This window comes from Natator depressus, chromosome 14, assembly GCF_965152275.1.
Source record: "Natator depressus isolate rNatDep1 chromosome 14, rNatDep2.hap1, whole genome shotgun sequence".
Taxonomy (NCBI): Eukaryota; Metazoa; Chordata; order Testudines; family Cheloniidae; genus Natator; species Natator depressus.
Window position 1 is genome coordinate 12,355,845 of NC_134247.1, and position 15,714 is coordinate 12,371,558.

At 45.0% G+C, this 15,714-nt stretch overlaps 2 protein-coding genes across 4 annotated transcripts in view; one reads left to right on the forward strand and one right to left on the reverse strand.

Annotated features, from left to right (window-relative positions):
- The window catches only part of CA10 (carbonic anhydrase 10), a 335,728-nt gene that overhangs the window by 281,606 nt on the left and 38,408 nt on the right, over positions 1 to 15,714 (forward strand). The window lies entirely within an intron of this gene.
- The window catches only part of LOC141998222 (myb/SANT-like DNA-binding domain-containing protein 7), a 121,250-nt gene continuing 120,261 nt past the window's right edge, over positions 14,726 to 15,714 (reverse strand). For both annotated transcript variants that reach the window (XM_074970906.1, XM_074970907.1), the window contains one exon: positions 14,726 to 15,332. In XM_074970906.1, the coding sequence (XP_074827007.1) occupies positions 15,316 to 15,332 (17 nt within the window). In that variant the 3' untranslated portion in view covers positions 14,726 to 15,315. The remainder of the gene's footprint in view (positions 15,333 to 15,714) is intronic.

Consider the following 15,714-nt stretch of genomic DNA (forward strand, 5'->3'; position numbering starts at 1 on the left):
ACCAATAAAGAGGAGCCAACCTGAGTTTTGGCTAAAGCACAAGAATAAAATCTATCTAAAATGATTACAATAAAGGATCAGTTTTTCAAGATATTCATGCCTTAAAAGAAGCAAGCGTCACAATGATAACACTGTAAAAGGATTAGAGTTGACTAGGCTAGAACACATTTCTTCCAAGTCACTGTACTTTCCATTTATCTCTTAATGTCACATCTCCTTTTGTCTGTCTACATTCTTTTCTTTCTATAAACTAGTGGGAATTAATGCACACAAATCTGCCAAGGTTTGCTGGATTGAAAGCAAAGGTAGGAAGGACTAGACTGAGTCACTCTTTAGTACATATCCTTTTTTAAAATCCCAATGACAGAAAAAAGTTCTCTGACAGATATTTTACTATGGGCACATGAAAAGGATTTTATACTTGTTACTTGGAAAGTTCTGTCAAAGGCAAATGAAGTTCTACATTTTAGCTAGAAACGGGAAACCCATCAATACCAAATTTCCTTCTGTCACCCTCTATTGTTGTTTATTTTTTCTATCCATGGCATGGAAACACCAACACTACCCCATCCTGGTAAGTCTCTCCCAATGATGGAATCAATAACTCCTTTTTGAGCTATTCTCCTACATAGTGCTGGACAGAACAAGCTGTAATCACAGTTAGTGATATTCCCTCAAGTGTATGCAGTGGTGTTGTAGCCTTGTTGGTCCCAGGATATTAGAGAGACAAGGTGGATGAGATAACTATTACTGCACCAACTTCTCTCTCACCAACAGAAATTGGTCCAATAAAAGATACTACCTCCCCCACCATACCGTCAAGTGGATAGTTCTCAGGTTAGGCTTTGCTGTACCCATTTTTTAAAAAATCAGATACAGCATGATTGTTATCCACTGGGCATTCCTTTATAAGGTCAGTTTGGCCCTGTTCACTCCCCAGCACTAACAGCAAGCTAAGCAGAAAATCCAAGGACTGAGGAATCACTCCTGCAAACAGCCAAGCACTCTGTTCTCAATCCAGCAAGAATTTAAGTACATGCTTAACTTTAAGCATGGGGGTAAATGTGAGTCTAGAGGTGAGGAGAGGGACAGCTCAGTCTTCATGCTTAGTCAGGACTTGATCCTGAAGCATTTAGGATCATGAAACTAAGCTAACCCTCTCATCACCTCTAGACGTCTCTTTGCTACAGGTCAGGATTGACACACCTTGGCAGATCTCTTGTGGAAGAAGGCTTGTACGGTTGCATCAGTCTCCCAGCCAGTCACTACAGAACCTTTTCACCAGCACTAAAACTCATTATTTTAAAAAAGGAGGGGAGCAGGTTTCCAGATTCAGTTCTGATCACATGATTTGTGCCAACACATTCTCCAGCAAAGCAAGAATCAAACTCTTATTTTTCTTTTTAAATAAGGGAGCAAATTAAAAAAAAATATCCCTGGCAGTATGTATAAATGATGACTTGCTGCCTTTGTATGAAAGAATGAATTCTGATTTAGAAGACAAAAGGCTCACCAATCCCAAGAACACAGTGACTAACAAGCAGGCTCAGGAGAGACTTGTTGACATACAATTCTACTCTTTTTCTCATCAAGGAAAAGGAAGGGTCAATAAAGTTTCATTCAAAGTTTCCTATGGTACCAAAAAAGTGCAATAAAAATAATTATAGTTATTTACAGAAGTACAAAGCAATACAACATATGTGATTTATAGTTTCTCAGGTCACAGATTGCTCTACCAGGACACATCCATGCCTGAAGCTCTAAGACACATCCCAAAGTTGTACCTTTTATGGTACAATTCCTAGATTGTCTCAATAGGTTAATTTAATCTTATTCATCTTTGTGTACAGTTTACAGGAAAGGCTTCATCTATTCTAGGATTGGTGGTGGGAGCCAGTACTGCCTACAAGAACTATAGCATTTTGTTCCACATCATGCCGATTAGCAGATTACAGATGGTTGGTTTTTACTTCTTAATACTATAAAACCTGTTTTTAAGGAAGTTCTCTCACTATGTGGATTAATATTGGTTTAAAAATACTGGGGGGGGGGGGGGAGAGCAGAATACATCATGTGCACACATGTGGACAAAACTTTCACCCAAAAGGTCATCAGCAGGATGAACCCTGGACTTTCAGATCCATGGCATGCACCAATGAGGCTAACGGAATAATAATTATCCTTTATGTAGACAAGTCACTAGGGGAGAATTGACAAGCTTTGCCAACATGCAACACAGCTGTTTGCCTGGAGAGCAGTGGAATGCTGCAGATCAGGAATCCTGGGTTCTCTTCATGGCTCTGGCAAGTGAGCATGCTCCACTGGTTAGCCAAACCCACAGATTTAGCCTATTAATTTTGAAAGGCAATGATGAGACTTGGGTTTGCTATATGAGAGATTTAGTGTCTGTTCCCAGCTCTGCTTGAAGTGACCTTATACATCTTCTAAGTTATTTCTAAAATAGGAGAGTGACACTTCACTGCCCTTCTAAGGCAGAGTATAAGGTCTTGCTCAGTGAGGGCTCTTTAAGTGCAGAGAAATATAAACAGATGAAACCAGAACTTCTGGCTCCTAGTACTGTGTACTTTCCCCATGCTTCTGGGTATTTGGATTGGGAGTCCGTCTCTGCAGAATATTGCCTGACTCAGCAGTACAGCATAGCGGCCTGATTTAGCTGACTTGCAGATCATCCCACAAAACCTGATGCACTTGAGAGCTCTGCTAGAACCGCATCTACCCTAGCTCTTGCAATGTTGTTACCTCCAGAAAAACTAATCCACCAGTAGCATCAGTGAGACATTTTCAGCAAAAGAATTTGTGTAGACACCGTGGAAATTATTTTAATCTGCGTTTGGGAATTTGCATTGTAGGCTTTTTTCTGCCCTGGTGTCAGAACATCTTGTGATCCCTGCAGATCATGGTCCATGTGAAGCCCAGGAATGTGCTTAGTTAAGAAAATTTGCACCCTTTGATTTGCAATTTACAGACTGAGTGCCTCCAACTCCTGAGCTGCCCAAGGCACAGTAGAGAAACTATTCTTCCACCCATTTGGTAAAACTATTCCCCAAGGTCCCTAATTTTAAAAATCTACCCTTTTGCTCCCAGATTCTAACAAACAGCTATTCCAATCTCATAGGATTTTTAAAAAATGAAGCAAGATGATAAAAGGAAAAAATTACAGGGGGGAAAATCAGTATCTAAAGTTCCAAGGATCCTTTATCCTATGGCCTATTTGAAATATATATGTGTTTGAAATATTTTAGATCTCCAGCCCTGGGTTTATATTTAAAGAGAGAGAATTACATTGAAAGATTTCAAACTGAGCAAGTTTCCAGTAAGCCAATTTAGGGATTGTTCCCACAAATCTCTACACATACTAACAGCCCTATTGAAATGAGTAAAGGTTTGCAGGAAGCAGGGGCGGCTCTACCAATTTTGCTGCCCCAAGCAGTCGCAGCCAAATTGCCGCCGCGGGACAAGGACTGCCGCCCCAAGCACCTGCTTGGAAAGCTGGTGCCTGGAGCCGGCCCTGGCAGGAAGAGGCCTTTTTTAGCCAACGGGTTTTCCTGCTGTCTCACGCTAATCATTTTAGAAAAGAATTGAACTGAGGGCGTCCACTGCAGCATAGCCAGGCATTAATGGTGCTGGTGCAAAAACATGCTGATCCTGAACCGCGTGTAGATTTAGGTCAATTTTAAACAGAATTAGAGGCAGACAGACCAGAACAAACAACTTGTATCTACTATGTCACACTCATAATATGGCTGCTGCTCCCAGCATGTCTTTCAATGATTATATCCTCTCAACACAAGATCCTAGGGATTACATTAAACCAGCAGACAGCTCTATATGCTGAATATGGCTATAAAGCATGATAATCTTATGTTGTCACAAAGTTTTCAAGCACAAACAACACATCTCACTGCAAGTTGCTGCAACCACTTGCCATTGCTTCCTATGGATAGTCATTCTCATTTACACAGGTCATCACAAGAGCTCAGGATGATGTGATGACCATAAAACTAATGAGGGCTGTCCCTGTCTGTCTCTGACTCCAGTGCAGGCTTGATTGTTAAAGCTGCTGACTCTTACGGTTTCCCAATTTCAGGTTACTCTTTGGAAGCATAGATTATATGAAGTAAAGGAACCATGCATTCATAAAACCTAGGATTCTGGTAACAAAATCAACACAAGCTTTGCTCTTGCGAGCTCGTCAGAACATCCTAAAAGGTAGCATTCATTGTAATGCAGACAGCTTCTGCAAGCCCTTTCGCTGTACTTAAGCCTTTGGGGCAAATGTATCCCTGGTGCAAATACTCTAAGACTTTTGTCTTAAATCATTCAAGTTGTATTAGGGATACATTTTACCATTAACTGGATTTAAATTAAGTTTATGTGGAGTTCGCCCATTCCCTCCATACTGGAGGGGGTTATACCCAATGTGTATTCAGTGTGTAGTGAGATACATTATTTGCTGTTCTCCATTTCTGCCCTGGCTGCAGGTGAGTACTGTAATGGGATTTGCAATTACAGCAAAACTTTGTTATTCCCCAAACCCCAGTAATCTTACCTCACTTCTTGGCAGAGACCAGTAGAGCATGGTAGCGAAGTCTCTTAGTACTAAGACTGATAACTTTACAGAATGTACTAAAGCACATTTACTAGCATAATATGAATTATTATAAATAATTCACACTGAACTACACTTGTCTAAAGGAAGTACATCTAATGATGGATGGAGTAGCCTTGATTTCTAATAGTCTTCCCCACCACCACCTCTTACTACTTTTGCAATCTGCAGGAAGTTTCCTATTCATTAGTGAATGCTTTAGAGGTTCCACTGCCTTGATGAATTTTGAGAAGATGAATTTCAGTGTGTTACTAGTAAAAACCTGGATATTTACCATCTTAAGTAGTTCAATTTATTGTGATATTTGTGTATTTCCTATTCTAAGTATAAGCAATAAAACAAATTTTGTTGTATATGGTGCTGTGAACATCCATTTTTTTAATGAGATGCAGGGTGTAAAATCTGTGATTTTACAGACAAGGAAGCTGAGAGTGATTAAGTAACTTGCCTTAGAGGCACTGAGGTCTAATATATTAATCATGGGTCCTGAACTCAATAGAACTGGGTTCTAATCCTCCTCCTGATACTTACTTGCTATGTAAATTTGAGCAAATCAGTACCTCTCCGAGTCTCTGTTTTCCTCAATAAGTATCGAAAATATTACCAGATAATTGTAAAGTTCTGAGTAAGAGCAAAATATTGTAAACAGCACAGAGTGCCATAAGCTGCAGATGCCCAGTGCACTAACCCACGCTGCATCTGTGATGCACTCACACTTGTGACTCTTCGGACAAAACTAAAAATTGTATATGTTACAGAATGAAAAAATTCCATTCACCTGAAATGAATCATCATATTTTTGGCCAGTTTTGCACAATCTAATGATGGCACATATGGAGGAGTGAAATAAAGGGCTCAAAGGACTACCACAATATTCCTTATTTTTGACAGGTTCCTTTGTTTAGAATGCCATAAATATCTGCTAGCACAGAAGCACGTATCAGTTGTGTGGCTTCAGTACATCTTTCAGTTGGTCTTGTAAACCCATCAATATTTCTGCTTATAATCAACAGTCTTTGGGCAGCTTGAAGTAGATTTACTAATTCTTTGCTAAATGACACTTTATTTTGTGGCTGGGGAGGCAGCTAACAGCTCAGAGTGAATCACCCAGTTATTAAATCTGAAAAGCTACATTGTAAGAGAAAAGTAGGGAAAAGTTATTTCCCCAGAAGCCAGTGGAATCATTGAAGCGACACTTAATCCAGCTGAGAATTTGTTCCATAATGTTTGCAGAGGGGAGAATAAAGTGCAGTAGAAATCTGGAAGGAACTCTGTCTCCTTTTTGGTCACTGTTTTGATTAGCTATGGGCCTGAACCAACAACCCAGATCCAACACCTCCACATTTTGTGTGAAGGCAGGTCCAGAGGATAACATTGCAGTGCAGGCATTCAGCATATACATTATAACTACTTAGATAGATGCTCACACTATAAGCATTTTTCTTCAAAGTGCTTTACAGTCAATAACAAACTCATTGTCATAACTAGCAGTTACCCTGCATGGTAATTATTACACCCATTTTCAAAATACATAGACTGAGGCACAGAAATCAGTATTATAGGCCAGATTAGAACTCATGACTTCCTGGCTTCCCTTGGTGTGCTCAGCCCAGTAGGCTTTGACCAAGTGGTTATTCCAAAACTTTTCCATGTGGATCTATAAAGGGAACTTACATGTGTAACTCTGGTCATTCCTTCTGTTGCAAAAATCATATTGTACATGCATACACACACACACACACAGTGTAGCAGTATGTGAGCAGACACAGCTTCAAAGAAAATATTCTTACAAGTTACACACACACAAAGACCAACATTTTTAACAATCTAAGAAAAAAAGTTTTAGAACGAGCTTTTTTAAGTTCCTAACTTTTCACTCAAATATACCATTATTAATAGACACTAGATGCTATTAAACAGGAAAGTCTTAGCATGTCTGTGAAAATATGTTGCATATGCTAAATATGCAGAATCAAATATGTCATAACTATTACTCAAAATAAAAGTGTTCTATGTAAGTTTTAACAATATTAAATTCGATGAAGCAGCTAGAATAATTTACATGGCTACATTTCTAAGGCTCCTGGAATGCTGGTACAGTAATTACCTTTTTAAAATGTCTCTACACATCCTCTTAATATCTTGTAATTTTTTGAAAATATATTCTCAAATGTATTGAACCATTTAACAAACTTGGCAGTGTTCAAACTTTCAGAGATGTTGACCGAATCTTATTGGTAGATTCTGCAGCTGTAACAGAAGACGTGTGTCAGATCGTTGTTAAAGCAAAGAAAAAAACTGCTGGCCACAGACTTTTTCAGTGCCTAAAATGGAATGTTGGATGCTGAGCTCTTTTGAAAGTCTGCCCCGATGTTAATAGCTGGCTAGGTTGCAAATATTTTTGCTTTGTTGCTTAAGGAGCTGCCAGAAATTGAAACACAGTGTTTCAACTCTTTTCAAATCCCCTAATTCTACTTATGGTCATTTTTCTCTCTAAAAATCCTGTCCAGTCTGAGCTCTCTTGAAGCGCTGTCTCCCTTAGACAAAATGTGTTGGTGAAAGTATGAGTTTGGCATGGCCACAGCCGTTTTTGCTCTCACTGATGCCTGTAGGCCAATCCTGAACTCCTGAACAACCTCCTCTCTCGCCCCCAGAGTGAGAAGCGATTGTATCTCCTGGAGAAGGAGTTGCTTGTGAGAAGGGTCCCTGAAGAGGGACAGGGAAGGTGGGTGGGAAGGTAGGAGGGAACAGAACTGGATAGAATATTCCACCCCTGTCATGCTCAGAACCCAGCGAACTGTTGTGATCTGGGACCAAGCACGGTAGAAGTGGGATAGCCAGTTCACAAAAAGTGAGTAAGGATCCAGATTGAGTCCTGGTGCTCCACCCTTGAGTGCACCTTCAAAAATTAGGTTTCAGCCCCGGGGGCTGTTTGGACAAGCCCTGGCCTTGGCCTGAGGAGGACTGTGACTGGCGCCTCCTATTATTCCTGCCCCTTCTTCAGGCTGTGTCCTGCCTCCGGAGTCCGGAATAGAAGAGGGAAGGAGGCTGGGGTTTGAAGGGCTTCCTCTGTGGTGCCAGAGTGTGGATCCCCAGGGACTTCAGTGTCGCTCTGGAGTCTTTCAGACTGTGCAAGCAGGAGTCTGTGTTCTCAGCAAACAAGCCCGCACAGTCACAGGGCAGGTCCTGAATGGTGTTCTGGACCTCTGGGGGTATGCCTGAAACCTGTAACCAGGCGCTCCGTCTCATGGTGATTGCTGTAGCCATGGTACAAGCCGCAGGTCCAGCTCAGGCTAGGGGAGCCTGGAGGAAGGTCCTTGACCCCACCTTGCCCTCCTCAAGAAGCGCTGCGAATTCCGGGCATGAGTCTGGCGGGAGCAATTCCTGGAACATAGCTAGCGCTCTCCAGGAATTGAAGGCATAGCGGCTGAGCACTGTTTGCTGATTAGCAACGCGAAGCTGGTGCCCCTCCGGTCGAGTAGACTTTACAGCTGAAAACGTCCAGCTTCTTAGCGTCACGTGACTTTGGGGCAGGACCTGGTTGACTGTGCCGCTCTTTGTGGTTCACCGCATCCACCATTAATGTTCCAGGCTGAGAGTGGGTAAAAAGATGTTTGTACCCCTTCTGCAGCACAAAATACCTCATTTCCACCCCTTTGGCCATGGGAGGTACGGAGGCCAGGGTTTGCCACAGCACCTTTGTGGTGTTTTGTATGGTCTTTATAAGGGACAAGGCTACCCTAGAAGGACCTTCCAGAGCAAGAATGTCCACCATTGGGTCAGAGTCTTCTGGCATCTCCTCACCCTGGCGGTGTAAGTTTTGGGCCACGCTCCTAAGAAGGTCTTGGTGAGTCCTATTTTCTGTCGCAGGGAGCGTGGTGGTGGAGGTGCCAGCCAATGCCTCATCCGGCGAAGAGGATGATGAGGCCCATGGGATGGGGTCCTCCTGACCCTCAGGCTCTCTGGAGGCTGGCTCGGGTATGTCTGCCCTATTTGGGGTGGACTGTGGCACTGGTACCACCTGGGGTGCTGACTTGAGAGTTGCATCTGCTTGCGAAGACCCAGGGTCCTTGTCACATGGGGGGGTCTTCAAGTGCTGTGGGAGTATGGCATGGCACCAACGTGGCTGAAGGAAGAGCATGGGATGCGGACATCACAGACGTGGGCCTGGAGCCCAGCCCTTGAGCCTAGGGGTAGGCCCAAGGAGTCCAAAAGGGCCACTGTACCGGCCCCCGCCACTGTGGGGGGCAGGATACCACCTGCGCATCCTGCGATCTGTGGTGCCGGTACCAAGATCAGTACCGACTATGTCAAGAGGTCAACGACTCATTATCAGAGTCTGACGAATTGTCTAAACCCGGAGGGGCAGAGCCCAGCGGTGCTGGGGAACGGTTCCCTGGTGACAGGGAGCAGCGCCATTGCATCATTGGCTTGCCCCGGTGTTGAATGGGTGGCGGTACCACCATCAGTGCTGCAGAAGGTGCTGTAAACTGCGCAGTCCCGTCGCTGGGCCTTGCGCTGCCACCTGGATCGGTGCCAGTGGTCACGCCTGTAGGGCTAGGGACTGTGCCATCATGGCAATAAAGTCCCACACATCCTCAAAGGTATCCGGCATGGAGGGGAGATCAGTCTCATCTTCCAACACCTCCTGAGTCAGGGAGTCCACTAGCAGAGGACTTGATGGAGCCCCTGGCAGGGTCGGAGTCGACGGTGCCAGGATCTGAGGGCCAGGCCATGGATGCCCTGAGTGGGATCCCTGTGCTGTTTCCTGGTGGGGACCGACCCTTGTCCGCCGCCACCTTCTTATGCAGCACTGGGGACTGAGAGTGGTGTCGCATGGTCAAACCGGCTTTATGAGCCGGGGAGCGGTGTCGATGCTCCCTGGAGGAGTCTTTTTTCGGTGCCAAGTCATCCTGCACTGAAGCCGGTGTCACTTCCAGTGCCAGCTGAGGGCAAAGAGCCACCTCCATTAAAAGGAGCTTGAGGCAATAGTCCCACTCCCTCTTCATCCTGGGTCTAAAGCTCCTGCAAATGGAGCACTTATCTGTTTGATGGCCCTCACCCATGCACTTAAGGCACGACACATGCGGATCACCCTGGGTATAGGCTTCCCACAGCGTTCGCAGAATTTAAACCCCTGAGACCGAGGCATATCCGGGTCAGGGGAGCTGGGGGGGGACCCCCCCCAACGGAGGCTAACTACTACTAAACTACAACTTGCAAGAACTATTTACAACCTAACTAGGTAGGCACTTGTGAAGCAAGAGACTGAAGGAAGCTCCGACTGTCACTGGCGGTAAGAAGGAACTGAGCAGGCGGTGGGTTGGCAGTGTCCTATATACACCACCATGAGGGCACCACTCTAGGGGGCTCCACTGCCAACCTGACGGGTACCCCTAGAGGAAAATCTTGTGACAATCGTGCACGCAGTGCACGCACACACCCATTGGAATGGACATGAGCAAGCACTCGAAGAACCACCATACTTACAACGCCACTGCAAAAGTCCTTGGTTGTGGCAGAATTCAGCAACACAGTTAAAGCAAGGTTCAGTCCCATCTGCACTGCAAGAATGATCTATGCTTGAACCACATCCAGAGGGACCACAGTGTTTTATCAGGATCTCCTGACACGGCAGAAATGAATTACAGTGGAACACAGGACCGAAATTAGAACTATTTTGCCAACTGTGAAATTGTTTATTCACAGGACTTTCGTTCAACTGAAAACTGTAAATATCCTGATGTGTCGATAAAACAGGTTCCCCTGCACAAAGCTGTGGGTGAGCTATAGCTGATTGTCTATGCCTACCTAATAACTTGTCACTGTTCCACACATGGAACTCTCATTGATGTCAGCAGGAGTTACGTCTGTAGATGGATGCCAGGATATGGCACTAAGACTGGCTCTGTGCTACCAGCCCTGAACACACCATTTGTAAAGTCGACCATGAGCATGAAAAGGTGCTATAACCAAACTCTATTCCATTATATCATTCTCTGAAACTCTAGAAGTTCAAGCAAAGATAACACTGATACCAGATGATTTAAACAGAACTTCCGTGGGGTGGCCAGAGGCTGTAAAGGGTTAACAAGGAGAGGACAAAGCCCTGATGTTTGTAAAGCTAACAGGTACATCCCCAGTTTTCAGGCACATGTGGTGATCATAAACATTGCATGAAAGCATAGGATGAGTGACGAGGATAATCATGTCTAGTTGAAACGGGGAAATTTAAGCAGAAAATTCATTATCCAAGTTAGAATTTGAACAGGGTCAACACCGCAGCTTTCAGAAAATGTGCCATGAGATCTTTAATGACCGGAAGTAGTTAGGAACACAATTTTACATCTCATCCCAGGAGACTTATAGATTCTATCTGGAGTTGTCCTAGAAATCTCATTTCTTTTGTTCAAGCTCACAATTATTTGAACAAACCAATTCCCCTGGTGACCTGCCCTCTTTTCTTCCAGGGTGATTTTCTTCTACTTGACTCCTGTTCTACACAAAATAATTCATCATAGAGATGGCATTCTTTTTCTTGCTGTAAAGTGTCAGTTTCTGAACTAGATCAAACCACCCTCCTGCTCGTCTCTATTGACTCATTTTAATTATTGAACCTTTCTCCCAGAAAAACCTCTTCATGCTGCTTGCTCAGAAACTGGCAGTTTTAAACATAATTCGGAAACTTTTTCCTGGGGAGATCAGAGAACATAACAGACACAAAATTCTCTCTCTAAACAGAGCTTACACTTCAGTGGAATTTTTAAAAAGTGAAATGGGTTATCCTTTTATTCTTGAGTGTTCTTCTGAATCTCTCTCTCTTTATATCTGCAGTGATTAACTGGTATTATCAGATTGGCTACTTTAATTTTCTCTTTGTAAAGACAAGATGATGGTGACATATATTTTGTTACCCAGTAACAAGGCTTAATTAAATATAATGAATGAATTACAATTAGTGAACTATATGCTTTGCATGGAAACTACACCGATTAATGTCATCACACCTCCATCAGATATCAATCTTTTGTTAGATTTCACTTCAATGACATGCTGTTCCCACTGCCATACTCTTACATAGGATTCTTTCTTCACAACAGGCTAGCAAACAGTTGACATTGTTACAGTGTCAACAGAAGATGTAGAATGGCTCCATTCATATTATATTTCATACAATATGAGTTCTTGTTTGTATCATAGATAAGTAATTAGATATTTTATCAAAATAATGGGCATCTGCACTATTGCTCCATAACTCAAAATGTGTTGTAACAGATGACAACAGCATCGGAGTTCAAGGAATGACTAATCTAATCCAAGTTTATATACAATCATTACAACCTAGCATGTCTTAACACATGATAACAAATAGGGCAATACACCATAACAAAAGTAGATACCTATATAATAATGTACACATGATATACTAGGGGTATGTCTACACTACGAAATTAGGTCGAATTTCTAGAAGTCGGTTTTTTAGAAATCAGTTTTATATATTCGAGTGTGTGTATTCCCACAGAAAATGCTCTAAGTGCATTAAGTGCATTAACTCGGCGGAGTGCTTCCACAGTACCGAGGCAAGCGTCGACTTCTGGAGTGTTGCACTGTGGGTAGCTATCCCACAGTTCCCGCAGTCTCCGCTGCCCATTGGAATTCTGGGTTGAGATCCCAATGCCTGATGGGGCTAAAACAGTGTCGCGGGTGGTTCTGGGTACATATCGTCAGGCCCCCGTTCCCTCCCTTCCTCCATGAAAGCAGTAGCAGACAATCGTTTCGCACCTTTTTTCTTGAGTTACCTGTGCAAACGCCATACCATGGCAAGCATGGAGCCCGCTCAGGTAACCGTCACCGTATGTCTCCTGGGTGCTGGCAGACGCGGTACTGCATTGCTACACAGCAGCAGCAACCCCTTGCCTTGTGGCAGCAGACGGTACAATAGGACTGGTAGCCATCATTGTCATGTCCGAGGTGCTCCTGGCCACGTCGGCCAGGAGCGCCTGGGCAGACATGGGTGCAGGGACTACATTAGAAGTGACTTGACCAGGTCATTCTCTTTAGTCCTGCAGTCAGTCCTATTGAACCATCTTATGGTGAGCAGGCAGGCGATACGGATTGCTAGCAGTCCTCTTGTACCATCTTCTGCCGGGCGGGCAAGAGATGAGGATGGCTAGCAGTCCTATTGTACCATATTCTGCCGAGCAGCCATGAGATGTGGATGGCTTGCAGTCCTTCTGCACCGTCTGCTGCCAGCCAAAGATGTAAAAGATAGATGGAGTGGATCAAAACAAGAAATAGACCAGATTTGTTTTGTACTCATTTGCTTCCCCCCCTCCCCTGTCTAGGGGACTCATTCCTCTAGGTCACACTGCAGTCACTCACAGAGAAGGTGCAGCGAGGTAAATCTAGCCATGTATCAATCAGAGGCCAGACCAACCTGCTTGTTCCAATAAAAACAATTACTTAGGTGCACCATTTCTTATTGGAACCCTCCGTGAAGTCCTGCCTGAAATACTCATTGATGTAAAGCCACCCCCTTTGTTGATTTTAATTCCCTGTAAGCCATGTCGTCAGTCGCCCCTCCCTCCGTCAGAGCAACGGCAGACAATCGTTCCGCGCCTTTTTTCTGTGTGGTCGCCATACCAAGGCAAGCATGGAGGCCGCTCAGCTCACTTTGGCAATTAGGAGCACATTAAACACCACACGCATTATCCAGCAGTATATGCAGCACCAGAACCTGGCAGAGCGATACCGGGCGAGGAGGCGACATCAGCGCGGTCACGTGAGTGATCAGGATATGGACACAGATTTCTCTGAAAGCATGGGCCCTGCCAATGCATGCATCATGGTGCTAATGGGGCAGGTTCATGCTGTGGAACGCCGATTCTGGGCTCGGGAAACAAGCACAGACTGGTGGGACCGCATAGTGTTGCAGGTCTGGGACGATTCCCAGTGGCTGCGAAACTTTCACATGCGTAAGGGCACTTTCGTGGAACTTTGTGACTTGCTTTCCCCTGCCCTGAAGCGCATGAATACCAAGATGAGAGCAGCCCTCACAGTTGAGAAGCGAGTGGCGATAGCCCTGTGGAAGCTTGCAACGCCAGACAGCTACTGGTCAGTTGGGAATCAATTTGGAGTGGGCAAATCTACTGTCGGGGCTGCTGTGATGCAAGTAGCCCACGCAATCAAAGATCTGCTGATATCAAGGGTAGTGACGCTGGGAAATGTGCAGGTCATAGTGGATGGCTTTGCTGCAATGGGATTCCCTAACTGTGGTGGGGCCATAGATGGAACCCATATCCCTATCTTGGCACCGGAGCACCAAGCCGGCGAGTACATAAACCGCAAGGGGTACTTTTCAGTAGTGCTGCAAGCTCTGTTGGATCACAAGGGACGTTTCACCAACATCAACGTGGGATGGCCGGGAAAGGTACATGACGCTCGCATCTTCAGGAACTCTGGTCTGTTTCAAAAGCTGCAGGAAGATTCCCAGACCAGAAAATAACTGTTGGGGATGTTGAAATGCCTATAGTTATCCTTGGGGACCCAGCCTACCCCTTAATGCCACGGCTCATGAAGCCGTACACAGGCAGCCTGGACGGTAGTCAGGAGCTGTTCAACTACAGGCTGAGCAAGTGCAGAATGGTGGTAGAATGTGCATTTGGACGTTTAAAGGCGCGCTGGCGCAGTTTACTGACTCGCTTAGACCTCAGCGAAACCAATATTCCCACTGTTATTACTGCTTGCTGTGTGCTCCACAATATCTGTGAGAGTAAGGGGGAGACATTTATGGCGGGGTGGGAGGTTGAGGCAAATCGCCTGGCTGCTGGTTACGCGCAGCCAGACACCAGGGCGGTTAGAAGAGCACAGGAGGGCACGGTACGCATCAGAGAAGTTTTGAAAACCAGTTTCATGACTGGCCAGGCTACGGTGTGAAAGTTCTGTTTGTTTCTCCTTGATGAAACCCCCCGCCTCTTGGTTCACTCTACTTCCCTGTAAGCTAACCACCCTCCCTCCTCCCTTCGATCACCGCTTGCAGAGGCAATAAAGTCATTGTTGCTTCACATTCATGCATTCTTTATTCATTCATCACACAAATAGGGGGATGACTACCAAGGTAGCCAAGGAGGGGTGGTGGAGGAGGGAAGGAAAATGCCACACAGCACTTTAAAAGTTTACAACTTCAAAATTTATTGAATGCCAGCCTTCTGTTTTTTGGGCAATCCTCTGTGGTGGAGTGGCTGGTTGGCCAGAGGCCCCCCCACCGCGTTCTTGGGCATCTGGGTGTGGAGGCTATGGAACTTGGGGAGGAGGGCGGTTGGTTACACAGGGGCTGTAGTGGCAGTCTGTGCTCCAGCTGCCTTTGCTGCAGCTCAACCATACACTGGAGCATACTGGTTTGATCCTCCAGCAGCCTCAGCATTGAATCCTGCCTCCTCTCATCACGCTGCCGCCACATTTGACCTTCAGCCCTGTCTTCAGCCCGCCACTTACTCTCTTCAGCCTGCCACCTCTCCTCCCGGTCATTTTGTGCTTTCCTGCACTCTGACATTATTTGCCTCCACGCATTCATCTGTGCTCTGTCAGTGTGGGAGGATAGCATGAACTCAGAGAACATTTCATCACAAGTGCATTTTTTTTTCTTTCTAATCTTCACTAGCCTCTGGAAGGAGAAGATCCTGTGATCATTGAAACCATGCAGCTGGTGGAGAAAAAAAAAAAGGGACACCGGTATTTAAAAAGACACATTTTATAAAGCAGTGGCTACACTCTTTCAGGGTAAACCTTGCTGTTAACATTACATACATAGCACATGTGCTTTCGTTACAAGGTCGCATTTTGCCTCCCCCCACCGCGTGACTACCCCCTCAACCCTCCCCGTGGCTAACAGCGGGGAACATTTCTGTTCAGCCACAGGCAAACAGCCCAGCAGGAACGGGCACCTCTGTGTGTTCCCTGAAGAAAAGCACCCTATTTCAACCAGGTGACCATGAATGATATTTCACTCTCCTGAGGATAACAGAAAAAGAACGGATGTTGTTTGAATGCCAGCAAACATACACTGCAATGCTTTGTTGTACAAT